The sequence below is a fragment of the Pipistrellus kuhlii genome, unplaced genomic scaffold (genome assembly GCF_014108245.1).
Source record: "Pipistrellus kuhlii isolate mPipKuh1 unplaced genomic scaffold, mPipKuh1.p scaffold_m20_p_23, whole genome shotgun sequence".
NCBI classification, from domain to species: Eukaryota; Metazoa; Chordata; class Mammalia; order Chiroptera; family Vespertilionidae; genus Pipistrellus; species Pipistrellus kuhlii.
In genome coordinates, this window is record NW_023425522.1 from 8,403,542 (window position 1) to 8,425,676 (window position 22,135).

At 59.0% G+C, this 22,135-nt stretch overlaps 1 protein-coding gene across 1 annotated transcript; it reads right to left on the bottom strand.

The window, feature by feature from the left end:
* Positions 1-5,728: 5,728 nt before the first annotated feature.
* On the bottom strand, positions 5,729-21,809 carry GUCY2D (guanylate cyclase 2D, retinal). Its single transcript, XM_036452486.2, has 19 exons — positions 20,963-21,809; positions 20,571-20,875; positions 17,214-17,562; positions 16,835-16,919; positions 16,462-16,564; positions 15,990-16,094; positions 13,977-14,057; positions 12,006-12,212; positions 11,761-11,917; positions 11,122-11,271; positions 10,369-10,517; positions 9,695-9,858; positions 9,410-9,602; positions 8,968-9,142; positions 8,624-8,722; positions 8,388-8,482; positions 8,224-8,309; positions 7,967-8,076; positions 5,729-7,512 (listed from the first exon to the last, which is right to left on the bottom strand). Exons 1-18 carry the CDS (start codon positions 21,651-21,653, stop codon positions 7,983-7,985), a joined length of 3,288 nt encoding a protein of 1,095 aa, XP_036308379.1. The 5' UTR covers positions 21,654-21,809; the 3' UTR covers positions 5,729-7,512; positions 7,967-7,982.
* Positions 21,810-22,135: the final 326 nt, after the last annotated feature.

The window sequence follows — 22,135 nt, forward strand, 5'->3', positions numbered from 1 at the left end:
GTCTCCTTCACGCTTCTCAGGGTGACGCAGCGGCATCTGGGAATAATCGCCCGGGTTTCTCCTAGCCATCGCCCGTGGCCCGGTCACCTGGAGGGGATCCGGGCAAACCCTCTGTGTGGCGGCACACACCTGGCACACGCCCAGGGACACCCGAGTCTCAGGCGAAGGCCGTCTGCTCTTGTTTGATCGCCACACCCGCCCCTGGGTACCTGTGCCCACTGACACCCTCCCCCCACCTCGCACCTGACACGCGGCTCGAGAGCCGCGGTTTGCCGCTCTGTTGACTAATGAGTTTGCCAACCACTGGTCCAGGGGGTCGAGGTATTCCTGCTTGAAGCTCTGCTGGGGGTAGGGAGGGCAGGGCGCCTCCTGCCTGCAGGGAGACAGAGCTGTGCTCCCGGAGGGACCGTGGCCAGGGTGGGGCAGGGAGACAGTTGGTGGGCACAGCATCTGGACGGGGCTACCCTCCCTTACACAAACGCCAAGCTCTGGAAGAACCATTGACGGAGACTGGAGGTGCCCGTGAGGGTGGGAGCCGGGCAGCACATTGGGGGCTGGGCGGAGCCGGGATGCAGAACAGACAGGAGTGAGGCAGGGGCCTGAGGAGAAGGCGGCGGGTGGGGGGGGGGGGAGTAGTTCCTGGCCGGGCCCCTGTGGCCCGAGCGCGTGAGGAAGAGGCCCCTCTTGGAGGAGATGGAGGCCGGAGCACACACTGAACCCAGGGGCGGCCCGGGCGGCCTCCCAGACAGCGTGGGGCACACGGGCTGTGGGCCGGAGAGGGACAGGTGCTGCCTGTGCTGGGAGGGGGAGAGAGCGCAGCTGCTTTCAGAGGGGTCCGGTACCAAAGAATGCCGCCAGTAAGCCGAACCCGAATTCCCCGGGGACCACACCCAGGACGGATCCAACGGGCAGGCGTGAGGAGCTGAAGCTTCTCCAGTTTGGAGGTCCTCGTTAGGAAAAGGGAAACAGCCCCAGCCGGTTTGGCTCAGTGGATAGAGTGTCGGCCCCTACTGAAGGGTCTGAGGTTCAGCCTGGTCAAGGACACTGTGCGCAGGAGGCAACCAATCGATGTGTCTCTCTCGCATCGGTGTTTCTTTCTGTCTCTCCCCTTCCTTCCACTCTTTCTAAGAGTCAGTGGGGGAAATATCCTTGGGGTGAGAATTAGAAGAAAAAAAAGAAAAGAAAAGAAAGGAAAGGAAAGATGTGGCTCAGTGGCTGAGTGTTGGCCTATGAACCAGGAGGTCTTGGTTCGATTCCCTTTTGGGCTCCATCCCCAGTTGGGGGGGTGTAGGAGGCAGCCCATCAGTGATTCTCTTTATTGATGTTTCTATCTCTCTCTCCCTCTCTCTTCCTCTCCGAAATCAATAAAAATATATTTGGGGGGGAAAAGAAAACAAAATTGGCTAGGGGGGCTTGGAAGTGGTGTGTGTGAGGGGCCGTGAAGTCTCACCTTTATTCGGTCTGTAGCGAGCCCCCCTCTGCACATGCAGCCAACATCAGCCAGCAGCCCCGCAGACCAGAGCAACCTCTCCAGCAGGCGAGCAGGTAAGCTCCCTCTGTATCCCTCACTTGAAGGGTGAGGGGCAGGGTTCCCAAGATGGATTTTGCCCCCATGTCCCTCCTCTCCAGGTCACGGAGCAGCGCTGGGGGAGGTGGGCAGGAGCAGACACGCCCTCCCCCCACCCCGGGTCCCTGAAGCCGAGGCTGGGAGCAGGCACTGAGAGCAGATAGAAGGCTGGAGTTTTCAGCTGGACTAACGGTGTGAAGGCGCTCACTGGAGAGATGTAAAACGTGTTCATGCTCATAGCCCACCAAGTCAAAGCTCTTTTATCATCCGATCACACAGATGCTGTTCTGGAGCTTACATCGCGGGATTTCAGGAAGAATCAAAGCGGCGGCGTGACGCGGAGCTGCCTGTGACACGAGCTTCTCCAGGGCCCTTGAGAGGCACCGGAGGCCCAGAGTCTGAGCTACTGGGTTTGCTTCCTGATCCCAAGATCTGCTGGACACGCAGTCTTCAAGTCCTTTCACGGCTGGAGCCGTTTTCATGCGCAAAATGGCGTGCGCGGAGAGAGGGTGAGGGGTGTGCGGGAGTGCGCAGGGGTGTGAGGGAATATGGGTTTCGAACGGCAGGATCAAAGTTCCCTGGGAGCAGAATAGGCAAATGCTTGGTCAGCACGGCCTTCTCAGGGTCCAGGGCCAAAGACATGGGCTCAGGGGTGGATGGGGAGGTGGGATGTCTCTCAGGGAGAGGACAAGAGGCTTTAGTTTGGATGGGTGAGTCTCTAGCCAAGAGAAGCAAACCTCACCCTGCAGGAATCCAGGTTTTCCAGACATCACAGGTATTTTCCCCCAATTTCTGAACTCCTGTCCTCATGCGGGGAGCAGGGAGAGCCATCTGCCCCGCCCCAATCTCCCTGCCAAAGTCCAGTCTCTCATTAAGTGTTGACAGCAGGCGCGTGCTGAGGTTGGAGACCATTCATGCTCCCCATTTGCATCTCCTCCTTCCAGGCAGGACCCCAAAATATTCCTCCACCTTCTAAATGCTGAGTCAGCACAAGACTCCTGACAAGGCACAAAGGCGGTGTGCCTTTTCTCACCCCAGGTCTTAACCTTGGGCTGGGGAAGGTTCCCCTAAATGGATAGTCACACACAGAGAGGGTCTGGCCAGCTCAGAGACTATTCTCTCGACTGCTCTCCATCATTCTCCTCCTCCTCCTCCCTCCTAGCCCAGCGTTTTCCTCTTTCCTTCCATATTAAACCAGTCTAACCCCCACTGCATTCCATAATTTTTTTTGAGGACTGTCGGTCAGGACAATTTTGACTACAAAGAACAACAACAAAGAGCAACACAAAACCCAATTCAATCTGGCTTAAGCAAAGAAAACAACTTGTGGGCCCATGGTACCCACACAGCCCAGAGTGGGTGGTGCCCACCTGTCCGTTCTGCTCCTTAACTTTGTGGTGGCAAGACCACTCCGTGTCCCATCCCCTCAGCAGCCCCAGAGAAAGGAGACAACTTTTCCGCTTGGCTCCCAGTCGCATCTCAGCTCTGAGCTGCTTTTCTCTGGTCCCAGTCACCTGCCTGTCCTCCCAGCAATCCCTGCAGCCACACGGATGGGGTGGGTAGGACCGGAGGGGAGGTCTCGGGTCGGTTCCACCAGTTCCCCAGGGACTGAGAATGAGGCAGGGATGTTTGCCCACCACTCAGCAGGATGGAAGCATTGGGCTCAAAAGGAAATGGAGCCGGGACCGGTTTGGCTCAATGGATAGAGCGTCGGCTTGGGGACTGAAGGGCCCCAGGTTCGATTCAGGTCAGGGGCATGTACCTTGGTTGCGGGCGTGTCCCCAGTGGGGGGTGTGCAGGAGGCAGCTGATCGATGACTCTCTCTCATTGATGTTTCTGACTCTCTATCTCTCTCCCTTCCTCTCTGTACAAAAATCAATAAAATATATTAAAAAAAAAAAAAAAAAAGGAAATGGATAACCGATGGGCTGGCCACACATTGGTGGCATTGGGATGGTCTGTCTTGCTCTCGTGTCTCAGCAGCAGGCTATTGAGGGGTCAGAGGTCAAATGTGGGTTGTTGGTGAGGTCCTACCCAGAGACTCACGGACCCCAACGTCCCCATTTGGGGGCTCTGTTCCTTCGGTCTTGGCCTCTGGCTTTCATGGGTCATGGGTCACGTGCCATGGCCACAGACAAGCTCTGCCCTTCTCTTCCTTCCTCTCTCTTGTCTGTGACCAAGGGATGAGGCCACTCCACCCATTTCCGGAGCCCCAGACACCCTGACCTTTCCTATAAGCCTACAAGGCCCGAGGCTTCCTCCCTGCTCCCTCAGAGCAGACGCCCTGAGCAGAGGAGCTCCTGGGGTGGGCGGTGTTGGCGCACTCGCCCTGCCCAGGCCATATCCGGGGTTCACCTCTATCTGAAGCCCTCCCTGAACCTTCTGGGATGGGGTGTCCCGACCATCCAGGCCAAAGGACCACGCAGCATGAAATGGAAGAAAGCACACCTTTATTTCAACCCCAACCCCCACCCCGAAACCCAACACCACTGCACCAGGCCTGGTGCCCACAGGGCACCGTCCAGAGGATCCAGTGAACAGAGCCCACATTGCAGCATCACAGACCCCCTAACGGGGCTGCCTGTGTCTGCTGCAGGCCCCAGGAGCAGCAGCAGCCGGAGGCCCCTGCTTTGGCCATCAGTGGTCCTGCTTACAGAGCCATAGCAAAGGGAGACAGTCCCGAGTGTGGGCTCCTGGCACAGACCGGCTGGCAGAGGGAGTGTAAGCACATCGGAAGGCAGGGAGTGCCTAAGACCAAGCCAGGTGCTGTCTGGGCTGAGAGTTGCCCAGGTTCTAGGAACAAGGAGGAAATATGTAGGTGGAGAGGACTGAGTCAGAGGGTAGCGGAGTTCTAGGCTATTGACTGGGTCCAGGAAAAGTGGTTCCACAGAAATGGGGGAGCTGCGGAGAAAGGCAGGGATAAACTGCCAGGCAGAAAGGGGACTGGGGACAGGGAGAGAGAAGCCTAGAGGCAGACAGACAGGGAGACTGGGAGAGGGAGAGACAGGGATAGAGGAAGAGAGCTTGAGGGGCAGAGAGGAGACAGGCTTAATTTCTCCCCCTTCTCTTCTTCCACTAGCTCTGTGAGCTCTGAGTGAGTAGTCCCCAAGTTGTCCTCTCTGACTACGGGACTCTCCTCTACCAGACTCCTCCCCGGCACATCTGCTCATTTGAGGTGGAGGCCTGGTAACAAGGCTGAGTTGAGGGTGGGAAGGGACCTGCTCAGCCCTGCCTGCACCACTTCTACCTCAACCTAGGTTTGGACCCAGCTCCTCCTCCTCCTCCTCCTCCTCCTCCTCCTCCTCCTCCTCCTTCTTCTCCTCCTCCTCCTCTTCCTCACCCCCCTCCTCTAGGGAATAACTCACACTAATTCCTCCCCCCCCCCCCCCCCCCCCCCCCGCACCAACCCCAGGTCAACTCTCCCCTGAGGCTTCCCTGAGTCACAGGCCATTAGGTACCCTCGCAGAGGGGAGAGAGGAAGGAGAGGGTAAACTGAGGTGGGAAGGGAGGGAAGAGGCAGGGGAGTGAGAGCAAAATCCACACTGTCCGGTCCAGCACCAGCAATGCAAAATCTGCCCTAAACCCTGGGACCTAAGTACAGAGAAAATCTGAAGAGAGATGTTTTAAAATGTACATAATTCAAAAAATATTTTGTGTTTACATCAGGGTTTTTACAAAATCCTTAATTCATCTCCAAACTGTTTAAAATGTTTTGTTTTGTTTTTTTTATCCACTAAATTACTCACTACAGCAGCACCACCTTGAGTAACCAGAACCCACACATGCTGGATTTTCGATTTTTCTACGTTTAGAAAGAAAGGTATGACCACTAAGCTTGTGGCTTTCAAGGATTTTACACACCAGGCAAAGCAACTTCCAGGAGCATTTGCAATCCTAACACTAGCTACCCCCGGAGTCCTGAGATCACAGCCCTCAGGGCCAGCCAAGCACAGAGCTGCTCAGTGTTGTGGGGACAGGGAGTGGGGGACCCTGAGAACTGGAGAGCGAAGCCCCAGGTTGGGGGACAGTTGCTCTTTAGCTCCAGCAGACAGTCAGCAGTTGCCCCTCTGCAGGGCTTTTAATTTCAGAGAAGAGAGAAACTTGGTGTGTATATATATATATATATATATATATATATATATATATATATATATATATATTAATGCAGTACTTCTTTTTAAAAAATACATTTTTATTGATTTCAGAGGGGAAGAGAGAGGGAGACATAGAAACATCAATGATGAAAGAAAATCATTGATCAGCTGCCTCCTGCACGCTCCCTAACTGGAGCCCGCAAGAGCCTACAACCCGGACTCACAAGCCCTTGACCAGAATTGAATCTGGGACTCTTCAGTCCATAGGCCAATGCTCTATCCACTGAGCCAAACTGGCTAGGGCAGTGGTTCTCAACCTTTCTAATGCCACGATCCTTTTTAATACAATTCCTCATGTTGTGGTGACCCCCAACCATAAAATTATTTTTGTTGCTACTGCATCACTGTAATTTTGACCCTGCTTGCAGTTCTCAACCTGTGGGAGAACCGCTGCTATAGAGCCTAAGACCATCGGAAAACACAGATATTTACATTACAATCCATAACAGTAGCAAGATTACAGTTATGAAGTAGCAACGAAAATAATTTTATGGTTGGGGGTCACCACAACATCAGGAGCTGTATTAAAGGGTCTTGGCATTAGAAAGGTTGAGAACAACTGGGCTAGGGTTAAATGTGGTAACTCTTACTTTAAAAATGTTGACTCAAACAAAATAGAAATCACCCCGTAGGCTAATCAGAACAAGTCTCAGGCTAGTTTCTAGCCTGTTTTTGCTTGTGTGTGTGTGTGTGTGTGTGTGTGTGTGTGTGTGTGTTTTAATGAAATCTTAGAGATTCTGGAAATATTAGGGATCCCAGGATCATGTAGTTCTATGGGCATTTCTAACAAATTCCAAGGTGATGTCACTGCTGCTGGCCCACCCGCCACATAGTGGAGATTTAGCTCATCCTTCCACCTAGGAATTCCCTCTGGCTGTATCCTTGGTCCATGATGTCTCCAGTTCTACCTGCATGCTTCCAGGGACCGGATGCTCACGGCTGAGAGTGGCAGCCTGGGTGCCTGCCGCACCTGCTAATCCTATTCTGGTCTGGAGCAGCGGAGGAGGACACCGAGTCACACCTGCCGAGGCCCATGCTCTGGGACATGAGACTTCCACACAGACTCTCCAGCCAGGGACGTGCCAGGACGGGGCGGCTGCCCAGGTAAACCGAGAACACTAGTATCCCCTGGGTGTTCTGGTTAGGAAAGGTTTGGTGCAGTTGGCTTTTTTTTTTTTTTTTTTTTTTCTCTCCAACGCCTTAAAGCCAGCTTTTCTCTGCACTTGGGCATGTTACGTGGTTACGCCCACAAGTGAAGGAGGCAGTTCCTGACAGGCGGGGGATGGAGTAGGGACTGTCGCTTGACGCTAAACAGCAGCCCTCACACCCTCAGCCTGGGTGACGTCCTCTGCTCTGGTGGGCCAGGAGGTCTCCGCCTTCTCTGGGGTTGGGGCATCCAAATCCCAGAACTTGCTTCCTGGTGCCTTAAGAAGCCCTGGAAAGTGGCGACTCCCCCACCCCACCCCACCCCAACATCCTGCTGGTCTCAGGGTCACTGGGGCTGGAGGTCACATGCCCAGGGCCCTGTATCCCAAGGCCAACCATTTGGAACCCGGCTGGCAGAGCCAGGGGGCGTGGAAGCCACGTGGGCCGCTCGCACTCCCCGTGGACGAGACCAAGCCCAGCGCGGGCACCGGACTTTCCACAGGCCACACCGCCGGCCGGCAGCCCGGTCTTTGAAAGGCCCAGAGTCCTTGGACGAAAAGCTGCACGGAAGCCCCCGGCGGGCAGTAGGCAGGTTTTGGTCACCTGTAGCAGCACTTGTCAGGAAGAGGAGCTTCTGGAGGTGACCTGAGGGGAGAGGAGGGTGTCAGAGGAAATGGTGGAACCAGGAGGGCTCACCCAGGAAGGGGAGGACCATGGATCAGAGCTTCCTGAAGGCGGGCGGAGGCCGGAAGGGCTTTTGCAGTCATCTGTCCTCCGGTGAACGCTGCCCCCTAGGGTTCTGTCTCTTGAGCAGGGCACAGCCTGTGGGGGTGGGGGTGGGGTGGGGGCTGGTTAATGCACTGGGGGTCTGAGGAGAGGTCACAGAAGGGCATGGTTACAGGGATTCCCACGTCGGAATTCCTGGACCCCTCCAGACCTTCCCTACCAGAATCCGTGGCTGGTGCTCCCCTCCCGGGGGAGAGCTCTGGGGACAGGAGCCAGCCCGGGCTCACCACGTCAGACAGAAACCAGGACACCTGGCTTGGATGGAGAGTCGCAGGCAGCCCCTGCCCTCTGGGGAGGGGCCCGGGGGCAGCACCTGTCCCCGCCCGGCGTCACTTTCCGGGAAACAGGCCCGGCCGCGCCCTCTCCAGCTTCTGGCGCCGCTCGGGGGGGATCTCCTGCAGGTTGATGCCGTGGTTGCTGGCCCTGCAGGGAGAGGGCGCCTCAGGGGTGGAGGATGGGAGTTGGGGGGGCGGGGGGTTAGGGCCCAGGTCTTGCCGCTTGGCGGCCGGGCGGGGTCAGGCCCGGCCCGGGGCCAGGGGCGGGGCCCGCCCCCGGGGGACGGCTCCTCACCCCGGATGCAGGTCCGGCGGCTTGGGGATGGGCTTGGTGAAGCCGCGTCTGCCCACCAGCCAGTACGTCTCCTCCGTGCCCTTGCCCTGGAAGACACGCGGAGGGAGGATCAGACAGGCGGGGCCGGGGCGGGGGCGAGAGGGGGCGGGGAGCGGCGGCCTCACCTTCAGCTCCGTGCGGCCGCGCACCTCGGTCTGGAAGCCCTGGTCCAGGGCGCGCAGGATGCGCACGGTGCTCGCGTTCACGTGGATGCGGTAAGCTGGGGGCAGAGGACGGGGTGACCTGGCTCCGCGCCCGCGTCCTCCCGCTGCCGGTTCCCTGCGGACCCCGCCGCGCCGCCCCCCGCTGCCCGCCCCCCGCTGCCCGCCCCCCGCGCACCCTTCCCGCCGCCCGCACTCACGCAACCCCGTGGACTCCATGCGCGAGGCGGTGTTGACCGTGTCGCCGAACAGGCAGTACCGCGGCATGGTGAGCCCCACCACGCCCGCCACGCACGGGCCTGCGGGGAGCGGGGTGGTGGGAGGAGGGACCGGGGCTGGAGCCGGCGGCTTGGCGGCCCCTGGGGCCTGGGGGAGGTTAGCGCCCCATCAACCCCACCGGCCCCCCCAAAGAAACACTCCCAAGCGCACCCTGACTGCAGCATGCAGAGGCCGCTCCAGGGCAAGCGCCCTCCCCCCCTGCCCCAGAGAGGAGCGCCCAGAGTGTGTGGGGGGGAGTGGGGGGGCCGGGGGGGGGAGGACCTACCTGAGTGCAGGCCGATGCGGATGCGCACGGGCACCTCGGGCATGTGGCGCATGCGGAAGGAGCCCACGGCGCTGAGGATGTCCAGGGCCATGCTGGCGATCTCCGCCGCGTGCCGCTGCCCGTTGCGCTGGGGCAGCCCGGAGGCCACCATGTAGGCGTCCCCGATGGTCTCCACCTGAGGGGGGGCCGCAGGGCTTCAGGGCTGAGCGCCCCCCCCCCCCAGGGTTCCTTGTCAGGAGGCCCAAACTGGGTTCGAGCGCAGAGACACCGGGGATCCTCGGAGCTGGGGGCTGAGCTGGGGGCTGAGCTGGGGGCTGGCGGGGAGGGAAGGAAAGGAGTTCTGTCCGGGAAAGAGGACGGGGCTGGGGGCCCGGGGGCCGGCGGGGAGGGCTGGGCTGGGAGCCCTGGTCCTGAGGAAGGGCCTGTCCCCTGCACACCCCACCTTGTACACGTCATGGGAGCCGATGATGGCATCGAAGAGCGTGTAGAGGTCGTTGAGCAGGTCCACCACCTCGATGGGTTCGCTCATGGCGGAGATGGTGGTGAAGCCCACGATGTCGCTGAAGTACAGGGTCACCTCCTCAAAGTACTCGGGCTCCACGGGTGTCCCCATCTTCAGAGCCTCAGCCACCGACCTAGGGGTGGCAGGCGGTGAGGTCACCCGGGGGCCACCCCAGTCCGGCTGGCGCCCCGCTGCCCTCCCCGCTCTGTCCCCGCTGGCCCCTACGGAGGCAGCATCTGCGTGAGGAGCCGGTCGGTCTTCTGCTTCTCCAGCTCCAGCTCCTCCGTGCGCTCCCGGATCAGGTCCTCCAGGTTGCTGGAGTACTGCTCCAGCATCCGCAGCATGGAGTCGATGATGTTGGTCTTGCGACCCTTGTTGATGCTCTTGAACTAGTGGGAGGAGGCATCTGGTGGAGCTGCTGAGGACCTTGGCTGCCATGGCCCTCCCCTGAGGCAGAGTTATGCCGGATTCTCTCTCTCGCCCATTCATTCATCTTCAACTCATCAGGCCCCTCCCACACCCCAGGATGCCGGGCGCTGTGTTTTCCCACATTATTTGTGGGCACACAGGAAATGGGGACCCTATAAGGCCAGCTGTCCTCAGCTAGTCATTCACAGAGCACTGAAACCAATCCACCCTCAGCGCCAATTCCCAGGCCCAGGGTCTTTCTGCCACGTTTGGCCGGGAACATACTTAGTTCTCAATTAATACTGAGCAGAATCAAATATTTCTCCCACTCACAGCTCCGTCTCAGGCCCCAAAGGCCTCTGTGGCCTCCACTCTAACTCTGTCCCCACCCAAAACCCAGGCTCAGGCTGCCCCTGAGGAAGAGCCTGGCGGGTCAGAGGCCCTGCCAGCCGCCTCCCTGCAGCTCCCCTTGCCCTTGCCCAGCCCCTCACCAGGTTGAAGGTGCGGTCCATGGAGGGCCGATGGTCCGGCTGCTCCGCCCAGCACTGCGTCATCAGCTGGATGCACTCCATGGGTGCCTGGTCCATGGACACCAGGGGCCGGCACAGCGGAGGGGGGTTCTGCACCCTCTGCACCACCTCTGGAGGCACAAGCGGACCGTGAGAGGGGGGCACTAGAACAGAACCCTGACCATTGAAGCTCAAGATGGGCGGGGCGTGGAAGGGGCCCTTTAAATCAGAGCGTTGGTAAGGGGGGAAGGGGGCTGCTGGGAGCGACAAGGGAACCCTGAGCCCTGAGGGACGGGGGCAGTAAGGTGACAGAGTCTACTATTTATTACACATAGGAAGCGAGGGCTAGGATGATCAAGTAGCTTGCTGAGTCCTATAGATGATATATATATGATTTGAACCATGTTCAACTGCTGTCTTCCCATCTTTCTTCCCCCCCCCCCCCCCTGCCTCCGGAAGCCCCTAAGAACCAGAGAGGAGCCTGTTCCATCAGTTGGGGGAGCAGTTTGGAGCCCAGGCTCAGGAGAGAGGAAACCACTGACGTCTGGCGCCTAAGAACCGCCCCTGCCTGTCCTGGGGCTTGGCTCTCTGCACCTTCAGACCCGGCCTGAAGGGAGGCCTACATGACTAAGTCTCAGCACTGGGCTTGCGGAAAAGAGCGAGGCTGGATGTGGCCCGGCTCTGCTGAACAGCAGGAGGCCCTTCTAGCTCAAACCCCACTGGAGGGGGCCGTACCCGCGGGGGTCAGCGCCAGCATGGCGTAGGGCGCGCTGCGGCACACCACCTCCTGCATGATGATGCCCACGCTGAACACGTCGCCGGCCAGCGTGCCCCTGCGCTCCAGGCCCGGGTCCCGGAGCAGCTCCGGGGCTGTCCACAGCTGGTCTGGGGTCGGGGAAGAAGGCGTGGGTGCGAGGAGGGCCTTGGGGGGAACTGGGGACAGACAACCCCCCCACACACACACTCACCAATCCCTCCCCTCCCCCGCCTGAGGCTGGCCCTGCGGCCCGCAGCTATCCTCAGGGGAGGCCACCCACAGGGGTCTCAGAAAAGCCCCGCCCTCACCCAGAGGCCCCGCCCCTGGTCCAGAGGAGTCCCCGCCCCTGGGCACAAGCCCCGCCCCCAGGCTAAGTTCCACGTGGAACAGGCCGCACGCATCGCAAGGACAGAAGGTCGGCTCCTCAGGGATAAGGCTGCGCCCCGATAATGCCCCGCCTCTGGGACTTCACCCTCCTCATCTCAGAGGTCACAAGGCCTTCTCCGCAGCAGGGGTCGCGTCCGGGAGATGTGAGATGGAGAGGATGCCAGACGGAGGGAGAGGATGCCAGGCGGAGGGACAGGGGGGCCTTGGAATTGTGAGCCGGGGAGTCCTACCCTCCGCGCTGGGGGGCTCTGCCAGCACCCTCTGCGCTTCCAGCAGCCTCCCGTGGCCGTGGTCCGTGACTTTTAGCACAAACCTCCCGTCCACCACGCAGTTCCGGGACTTAAGTCGCCCGTGGGCCACGCCTCGGTGGTGCAGGTACCTCATTCCCTGGAGGGGGTGGGTGGGTGAGGGCAGCTTCAGTCCCGGCTCCCCTGAGCTCTCTTCCCCGCCCCCCACCTCCCCGCCTCCCACACACCTTGATGAGGTCCAGGAGCAAGGAGGACTTGAACATCCAGTCCAGCTTTATGTCTCTCTGGGCGAGCAGGTCGTGCAGGGAGCCCCGCGCGCAGTGCTCCGAGACCACGGCCAGCACGGCCTCCCCGGGGGCCGCGGCGCCGTCCGCTCCCCCCGCCAGGAAGAGCCCCAGGTAGAGGGCCACGTTCTCGTGCCGCAGCTCCCGCAGCTGGGGGGTGGGGAGGGGGTAACAGGCATTTGCCCCGGGAGCAAGGTGGGGACGAGAGGCTGTGATTCAGGGCTGGTTCTGAAGATGGGATTGCAGTGGTGAACAGAAGGTCTATAGGGCACGTAGGAGGGCTTTTTCAGCAGACTTCTCTCTCTGAAGAGACATCTTCAAAGGCTACCGTTCAGAGACTGAGTATGGGTTTAGTTTAAAGTTAGGAGTGAAAAGACTCCTTTGCACTGGGCATCAGGATCTAGGCAGGTTCCGATTTATTAACCATCAGACTTGGAGCTGTCAGGCCTCAAGGAAAAACACCTCATGAAGGAGAAGCCACTGGCACCACCACCTCCCCTTCTGATGTAACAGCCTTTGGGGGAAGAACCAGGGAGAAGCTGCACTGCTTTAAAAAAACAAACAAACAAAAAAAACCACACAAAATACCAGAAATAGCCCTAGATGCCAAAACCGGTGTGGCTCAGTGGATAGAGCGTCAGCCTGCGGACTGAAAGGCCCCAGGTTCAATTCCAGTCAAGGGCATGTACCTTGGTTGCGGGCACATCCCCAGCAGGGGGTGTGCAAGAGGCAGCTGATCGATGATTCTCTCTCATCGATGTTTCTAGCTCTCTCTCTCTCTTCCTCTCTGTAAAAAATCAATAAAATATATTTTTAAAAAATAGAAATAGCCCTAGATGATCTGGCCCAGTGGAAACAGTGTGTCTGTGGACTGAAGAGTCCCGGGTTCGATTCCAGCCAACAGCATATGCCCAGGTTGTGGGCTTGGTCCCCAGTGGAGTATGTGCAAGGGGACAGTCCATTGGTGATTCTCTTTCATCATTGATGTTTCTGTCTTTCTATCCCTCTCCCTTCCTCGATCGAGGTCAATAAGATTATCTTTAAAACAAACAAACAAACAAACAAACGAAGACCCCACCAGGAATGGCTTGTACTGGTGAGTCACTCTGCCTGTGGCTCCACCCTCCTCCCCCAGTTCAGGAGAAGGGGTTGAGTAGTCAAGCTGTGGTCCCAGACAGAGGCCCTCACCGCTGGGCATGCTGGGAAATGGGGGCTAGCAGGTGACTGATTCCTTTTCTAGCTTTCCTTTGGTTCAGTGATGGGCTTCTTTCCATCTTCATTGCCTGCCTGCTGTATTAAGTGGTGATTTAGTCCGTTGACAACTACAAGTAGTCCACTTAAGTCATTCTGCAGCCATGACCAAGAGCTTCTGGGGAGGCATCAAGGAAGGAGGCCAGGCCAAGGCTGCATGGTGTTAGGGGGGCATTGAGGTTGGAAGAACCAGAATAAGCCATTTTATAGCCTCTTCGCCAACTTTTCACTTCACTCAGTATGCATCAGCCAGGCCATTCTGCATGAATGACCTGACAGAACTGAAAGCCCATTTTTTTACTTTCTGTCACTCACTCAGCAAACATTGGGTCTCTCTAATGTTGCAGACACTATGCTGGGTGCTGAAAATATAATGGAGGGGGCTCGGGGAAGCCTTCTCACAGCTTTCGGGCTAGTCAGGAAGGCAGATAAATAATCGGGCACCCAGAGGAACCTAAAATTACATATACGAGAAGCACATCAGAGGAAATAACTGGTGTTATCAGAGAGCATAATGGGAAACCTGCTTCAGAGAGGAGGGGACACTTCACTGAGACCTCTTGATCTTTCCACTGGGGGCCTACCTCTGTACCCAGCTGCAAGGAGAAGGCAAGAGAGGAGAAATGATTGCCAACCCCCTCCCTCCCATGGGCCCAGTCCTACCTTGGAGAAGGCTGTCTTGGTTGCTGGGCGGATAACTACGTGCTGATCCCCTGGGAATTTCTTCAGCCACACCCAGTCTCCCTGGAGCAGAAATACGAGTAGTGAACTCAGTTTCTTTTTATTCTTTTAATATATTTTTATTGACTTTTTACAGAGAGGAAGGGAGAGGGATGTTTCCCGCCCCAGGAAACATCGATCAGCTGCCTCCTGCATGCCCCTATTGGGGATCAAGCCTGCAACCAAGGTACATGCCCCTGACCAGAATCGAACACGGGACCTTTCAGCCCACAGCCTGACGCTCTACCCACTGAGCCAAACCGGTCAGGATGTGAACCCAGTTTCTTAAAACCCCATGATGCAAAGAGCCCCAGAGCCCCCATGTCCACTGCCCCAGAACATTTTCCACGTGACAAAGAGTGTCAGGAGCCAGGAGTTTGGGTTTGATGTCAAACCAATCCACCTGTCAGCTGGCTGGGCGGGAGCCCACCCCTGGGTAAGAGATCAGAAGGCCTGAACGACTTTGCTCACCTACTGAGCAAGCCATTGCTAACACAAATGTCACTGAGGTCATAGCCCTCATCATCTGGTGCATGAGAGGGCGCTGTGGTGGAGTCAGGAGTCTGGGCAGATCAGGCTTCACTATAGACTGAAGGCGCAGTTTAGGCAGCTTCCCTCAAGGCCCCACTGTCCCCAGCTGAATGGCAGGCTGGCTCATGGGCATGCCGTATCTGCAGCCACACAGGGGCCCACGCTCAGTAGGCCTGAGCTGGTTCAACGATCTGCTGTGGTCATCTGGAATGAACAAGGGGCCCTTCATTTTTATTTTGCCCTGGACCTTGTAGCTGGCCTTGCGTGTTGATAAGGGATTTGGACAAGAAGGGAATTTGGGGAGGGGGCATGTTGATACAGACCCCTAAAAAGCATTTTGAAAGAAAAATGGAGACATTCTTAATTGTCACAAGAACTGAAGGCAGCCAAGCGAGTGTGGCTCAGTGACCTGTGAGCCAGTAGGTTTGATTTCTTCCGGTCAGGGCACATGTCCGGGTTGTGGGCTCGATGCCCAGTTGGGGGTGTGCAGAGGCAGCTGATGGATGAGGCTCTATCATCACTGATGTTTCTACCTCTTACTCCCTTTCCCTTACTATCTGAAATCAATAAAATATATATAATTAAAAAAAAAACAAACAGCACTGAGGGCTATGTTTAGTAAAAAGGGCCAGAGATAGGAGACACCCAACATTCTTCAAGGCACAGGGTAGTCCAATACAGTGAGGAATAACCTGCCCAAAATGACGGTAGTGCTGCTCTGAGCTATGACGTGATGATTTCTACATGACAGTCTGCATTCTCTCGGTGACCTGACCCTCTGGACCTCTAAATATGCCCTCCCCTCTGATTGGCTGAGCTCTCTCAGCTCTCCCTGATTTGTTCTCATTAACTCCCACTCATCCACCACTCAGGTTCGCTGAGCCCATCGTTAATGTCCTGTGGCCCTTGGTGGCTTTCCTTTTCCCCTCGAAAGCTCGCCCTTCCTGAGTCCGGGTGGAATTGGGTGGAAATGCCGGGTGGGGCCGAAACGTGAGTCGGTTTGAGTCACGGGTAGCCGTGTCTGGAAACTTGCCATCCTGAACAATCCATGTCCTTTCTGTGGCCGGCAAGCCATATCCCAGAGGCCCCTCTGCCCCTACCTTTCCTGGAGGTCTGTGCCCTTCGGTAACCTGGAGGCTTATCACTGAGGAGGGAGGACCCGGGGCTCCAGCAAAGTGGGGGGTGTTCTCAGTGGCCACACCAGGCTGCACCCTGGTCCCAGCACGCTTCCCATCGGGCAGGCTCCTGGCCCCTGGGTCACAGGTTGGCTCTGCAGACGCCTCACCTGGGTAACAGCTAAGTGACAACCCTGGGCAGGAAGGATTCCTGGTTGCTTCCCTTTTAGAAACGGATGACCTCTCCCTAGATCCTCTTTGGGGTTCCTGTCTCCGTTTCCTGAGGATCTGACACGACTCTCAGGCTCACCTCATAGAGGCCGATGTTGGGGCTGTCCGCAGGCTGGCTGGGGACACTGCGAAGGTCTGACGCGCTGCGGGCCACCAGACTCGACCGACTACTCCCCGGGGCCCCCTGGAGGGCACAGGTCAATGCAAGGGGTCAAATACACTCCGGTCCCGGATTTATTGAGTTCTCAGGCAGAGTTCTGGGGGCTAAAGAGTCATTAGGGAAGGTGATCGTGACAGTACTTCCCAGGGCACCGCAGATGACAGTTGCAGATGACAGTTTACAAAACAAACATTCATTTCCTGTTGGAGCTTCACGCTGCCCTGGGCAGCAGCCAGGACTGGGCCTGTGACCCTGGCCCTCGGCCCTCACCAGGCCTGGGGCAGGGCTGGGGCAGACACCAGACCTCCTTTCCAGTTGGGGGTTGGGGCGAGGGCTGGGGACCAGATATTTAAGGAATGAGAGTGGGATCCTGGCTCCCTGCTTCTCCCACCTTTTGAGAGCTGCCCCCTGGTGGGTGGAGGAAGGTGATGTCATCCAGAGTCAAGAGGATCTTGTTGGGGCCTGAGGTCATTTGGAGGTGGAGCAGCCGGTGCCTGGTGGGGGAAGCAGGTCATCTCCGCAAAGGGGGCCCGCCGGCACCAGAGGAGCCGGAAGGGGACCGTGTTGCTGGGGGGTGGGGGGCGGGTAGCCATCCCCAAACCAGACCTCCCTTGGGACTAGGACAGCCTTCTAGGACCCGTCCCTCCTGTCCCTTTAAAAAACGCTCTCCGCCTCTCTCGAGGGGCCCAGGCTTGCTGCACAGCTGCATTTCTGGCGCGAAGAGAGCCAAGCTGCCCTCCTGCTTCCCTCACTGCCTCACTCACCTCACATAATGGGCCAGGAAGGCCCCCGCCAGCCCCATCCCAACCACCAGGAGGAAGCCGATAAAGACCAGGCCCGGGTCCACTCCTGAGGGCAGGGAGAGGGGCCCTGAGGACCTCGGTGGAGGGGAGGCAGCCTTCCTAGGGAAGCGTGCGGTCCGGCCGTACCCTGGAGGCTCCCGGGCAGGGGGTGGGAGCTGGGAAAGGGAGCTAGCCAAAGGCCGTGAGTTCCGCCAACGGGGAGCTTCTGGGAATGCCAGGAAGAGGGCGTTAGGGGCTCAGCAAGAGAGGGGGCCCGCACACATCTCAGGCCCACTGTCTGTCCCCACTCTGCGGGAGGTCCCCGGGGACGGTCCTGGTGGAGGCTGGGGTCGGCCCTCACCTCCGCTGCAGATGACGTCTGGGTCGAACCAGCAAGAGGGATCGGGCCCAGGCCCCGGGCCCCCTCCAGGGAAATGCACGGGGGTCCCGGCGGAGCGGAAGGAGCCCCGGGTGGGGTCGAGCATGTACGTGGCGAACAGCTGGTCCCCCGCCTCGTCTGTGTCCAGCAGCACAAGCGGGGGCTCCTCGGCTCCTCCCAGGGGCCCGCAGAAACCCGGGGCCGGGGCCTCCCGGGCGCGGTGGGCCGCAGCGGCTCCGGGCACCCCGCCGCCACCTACCGCCGCCCCGGCTCGCGCCACGGCCCCCGCCAAGAACACCGCGTCGTAGATGGTGCCGAAGAGTGGGGACACCTGGGGGGGAGGGGAAGGGGCTCAGGGGGTGGGGTCCCGGCCCGTAAACAGACTGCCCTTCTCCTTACCTTTTCCCGGGGCCTTTCCCAGTCAGAGGTGCCCCATCTCCCTGTTGTCTCTGGCTATCCCAATTCCTTTCCCACAGATCTTCCTTCTTCTCAGGACTCTTAGACTCTTCTCACCTTTGGTAAATTCTAACTCTCCTTTTCCTACAGATCTTCCCTTCCTTTTCCTGTTGGTTGCCCTGAATATATATATATATATATATATATATATATATATATATATATATATATATATATATATATGTATGTATATGTATATATATAATTTTTTTTTATTTTTTAAATATATTTTATTGATTTTTTTACGGAGAGGAAGGGAAAGGGATAGAGAGCCAGAAACATCAATGAGAGAGAAACATTGAGCAGCTGCTTCCTGCACCACCACCTCCCCGCCCCCCACACTGGGGATGTGCCCACAACCAAGGGTATATGCCCCCGACCGGAATCGAACCTGGGACCCCTCAGTCCGCAGACCGAGGCTCTATCCACTGAGCCAAACCGGTTTTGGCCTGAATGTATTTTTAATTGATTTCAGAGAGAGGAAGGAAGAGGGAGAGATTGGAACATCAATGATGAGAATCGTTGATCCGTCAGCTGCCTCCTGCGCACCCCCTACTGGGGATCAAGCCCGCAACCTGGGCACGTGCCCTGCCCCGCCATGGAAACACGACCTCCTGCTTCATGGTCGATGCTCAACCACCGAGCCATGCCAACCGGGCCTGACTATATTTTTAACGTCATTACCTACCACTAACCAGACGCCTTCTAATTCCCATTTTTAGTCTTTTTGTTCCCCGAGACCTTACGTAGCCTCTCTATTCCCACTTCTCACAGTGCCAGGCGGCATGGGAAGCACGAGGGGTATATCGGTAGACAAGACAGAGTCCCTGTCTCAGGGAATCTCCTCTGACTGGGGAGACGGACAAGGATGTCAGGGCCGGGCAGTGAGTGCGGTCCAGGAACGGAGACAGCTGCGCAGACAGGAAGGAGGGCCCTCCCTCGGGAAATGAGCCGGAATTATCCAGGGAACAGACAGCTGGTGCGGGAGAGCGGGAACAGCACAGCCAGCGGCATGGAGAGAAAGAGAAGGACTCATCCAGGGAACCAAACTAGCCGGTCTGATTGAAGTTCAAGGAAGGTGGAAGAGAGAGGACCCCAGACCAGTCAGCGATGGGATGAGACCCGCGTTTCTCCTGCAAGAGAAGCCCCTCGGAGGCTTCGAACAGAAGGTGACAGTCCCATGTCTGAAGTTCAAGCTGATGGCTGGGTGGAGACAGGCCTAGGACAGGTAAGCGCTGAATCAGAAACCATTTGGAAGATTTTGTTTTCAGGTTTGGGCCAGAGATGGTGTGGCCCGAACCAGGGCAGCGACAGCGAGAATGGAGAGTGGATGGATTTAGAAGTAAACATGACAGGACTTGATGCCTTGCTTACTGAGAACTACAGAGGGTTTTTTCCCCCACCGCTTTCTCTACTCTCTCACTTTCACTCCATCCCACCTGTTCCCATTCCTTCCCGCCTCTGGCTACCCCACATTTGGGTGGGGGGTATTTCACCCCTCCTTCACTTCCAGCACTCTCTCACAGGGCCCTTTTAAATTGTTAGTTTTCTGTGCCCTGACATCTAAATTCCCTTCTATGTTAGTGGCTTACAGCCCCCCTTTTATGCACAGGGTGGGACGAGGTGGTCTGCACTGGGATTCTGGTTCTCAGGGAATCCTGGGTATTAGCTGGTTTCAGGAATAAGCCGTGGATCTAAAGAATTAATGACCTTTCTGCTTCTCACAAGATGTCATGGATCTCAACAAGTTAAAACCACCAGAGGCCAAACCCAGTTTGGCTCAGTGGATAGTGTTGGTCTGTGGACGGAAAGGTCCCAGGTTCGATTCTGGTCAAGGGCATGTATCTTGGTTGCGGGCACATCCCCAGTAGGGGGTGTGCAGGAGGCAGCTGGTCGATGTCTCTCTGTCATGGATGTTTCTAGCTTCTAGCTCTTTATCCCTCCCCCTTCCTCTCTGTAAAAAATCAATAAAATACATTTTAAAAAGCCCCCCAGAGGGAGCACCTCTGAAATCTGTACCCTCTCTCCTTCCTGCCCTCTTAAGAATGCCAGCTGTGTGCTATGGTGTCCGCGGTGGTGGTGCTGGGGGCGGGTTTACTTGAAGTAGACTGCAAAGATGCTGCGGAATTTAGGGTTCCCTCTCATTTCAGTCTTTCTGGAAACGATGCCCCAAGCAAGCGAGACCAGAGCGTTCACACTACCCTGGAGTCTCCAGCGCAGGTAGAGCTGCTCCTTATTCTCTCCCCATTGTGGTCCTCCTCTCTCCCACCAACTCCATCCTCCTCTCCCCACTGACTCCATCCTCCTCTCTCCACTGACTCCATCCTCCTCCCTCCCACCGAGTCCACCCTCCTCTCCCCACCGACTCCATCCTCCTCTCCCCACTGACTCCATCCTCCTCTCCCCACCGACTCCATCCTTCTCTCCCCACGGACTCCATCCTCTTCTCCCCACCGACTCCATCCTCCTCCCTCCCACCGTCTCCACCCTCCTCTCCCCACTGACTCCACCCTCCTCTCCCCACTGACTCCATCCTCCTCTCCCCACCGATTCCATCCTCCTCTCCCCACCAACTCCATCCTCCTCTCCCCACCAACTCCATCCTCCTCTCTCCACGGACTCTAACCTCCTCCCTCCCACCGACTCCATCCTCCTCTCTCCACTGACTCCATCCTCCTCTCTCCACTAACTCCATCCTCCTCTCCCCACTGACTCCACCCTCCTCTCCCCACTGACTCCATCCTCCGCTCATGCCATGACTGTATCCACTTCTCCACTCCTGGCCCCCAGCCTCCCTGCCCCAATGTGGCCATCCTCCCTCTGCTTTCTTCCCCAGCTTCCGCCCCTCCCTCTCCTCTCGGCCCCTCTCCCAGCAGCCGCTACCTGCTGCAGGTTGAGGTCCGGGGGCAGCTCCCGCTGCTCCTGGGCCCGGCGCAGGCCGGCCAGCACGCTGCCCCCGGGCGCACAGCGGCGCGTGAGGGTGAGCACCGCGTCGTGCGCCCTGCGGAGCCGGGAGCTGTTGGCCAGCGCGGCCACGGCCGCGGGCCCGGGGGGCACGGCGTAGTGGAGCGTGTCGAAGGGCAGGAAGACCAGGGAGCCGTCCGCCAGGCCCAGCTCCTCCGCGGCCTCCAGGAGGCAGCGCTGCTCCTCGCCTCCCAGCAGCACCGAGTGCATCACCATGATCACCGCTGCGGACACAGACACGCGCTCCCGGGTCCGCCCGCCGGGGCCCGCGGGGCGCCCCCCCCCCCCCCCCCCGCCCCGCGGGAGCCTACCTCTGACCCCGGGCCCCGCCCGCACCCTCCGCAGGGCCGCCCGGGCTCCGGACACGTCCGAGGGCTCCATGGCTGTCACCAGGGCGACCGGCAGCCCCCGCGCCCGGAGCGCCGCGGCCAGCGAGCGCCCCGCCTCCACCCACAGGTCCTGCGGGGCGGTGACCAGGGCCACGCGCGCCCAGCGGAAGGCGCGGAGGAGCGCGTACAGGGCCTCGGCCGCGGGGGGCCCCGCGGGGGCCGTGGTGCCCGCCGCCCGCGCCCCCGGGCAGCCCCAGGGCACCAGCGCCACCCCCGCCTCCTGCGCCAGCAGCTCGGCCGGCCGGCAGGCCGCGGGGTGCACGGGGCCCACGAGGCCCGAGACGCGGGCCAGCGCGGCGGCCACGGCCCGCAGCGCGCCCGGCGCCCCGCACGGCTCGGGCAGCAGCGCCACCTCCAGGCGGGGCGCGCCCCGGGCCGCCTCCTGGTTGAGGCGCGCGGCGGCCAGGCGGGCGGCCAGCGCGGGGCGCGCCCTCGCGAAGATGGGGTCGCAGGCCCAGGGGCCCAGCACCCCGACCGTGAGCGCGGCGGGGAGCGCCGGCTGCGGCAGCAGCAGCAGCAGCAGCAGCAGCGGCGGCGGGAGCCACGGCCGGGCGTCCGGACGGCCGGTCATTGCCCGCTTCTGCAGCACAAACAGAGCAGGGGGTACCCCCATCCTGATGAGACACCCCTACACCCCCCAGCTCTCCTGGGCTCTCTCGGCACCCCCTCACCCCCCCGTTAACCCAGTGTCTCCACTTCCCTGCCTCAAGCTTGGATGACCAGATGGGGTCCAGGAGCCCACCGCACCTCCCAACCCTTCGGCTTCCTGTCCCTCTTAGCTGCCCCTCTCCCCTGGTCAGAGCCCCCCGGGAAAGGGGGGTCAGAGGGACAGGCCAACGTCCCCCTCCCCCAAATGCGTCAGGGGGAGAAGGAACCGTCCACGCGGAGGGGCCTTCGCCGCTCACCGTGAAGCAGGGGCGCGGGCCGGGGTGCGGGGTCCCAGCCCTCGCACGGTCTCCTCTCCAGCCGGGCCGGGCGGGGGTGTGGGAACAGCCAGCCCGAGCCCTTAATCCGCCTGAGCGGCTTAGCGCCCCTTAATCAGGCGGGGGGGGGGGGGGGGGGCGCTGGAGGAGGTTGGGACTTGGGGGGGTTATC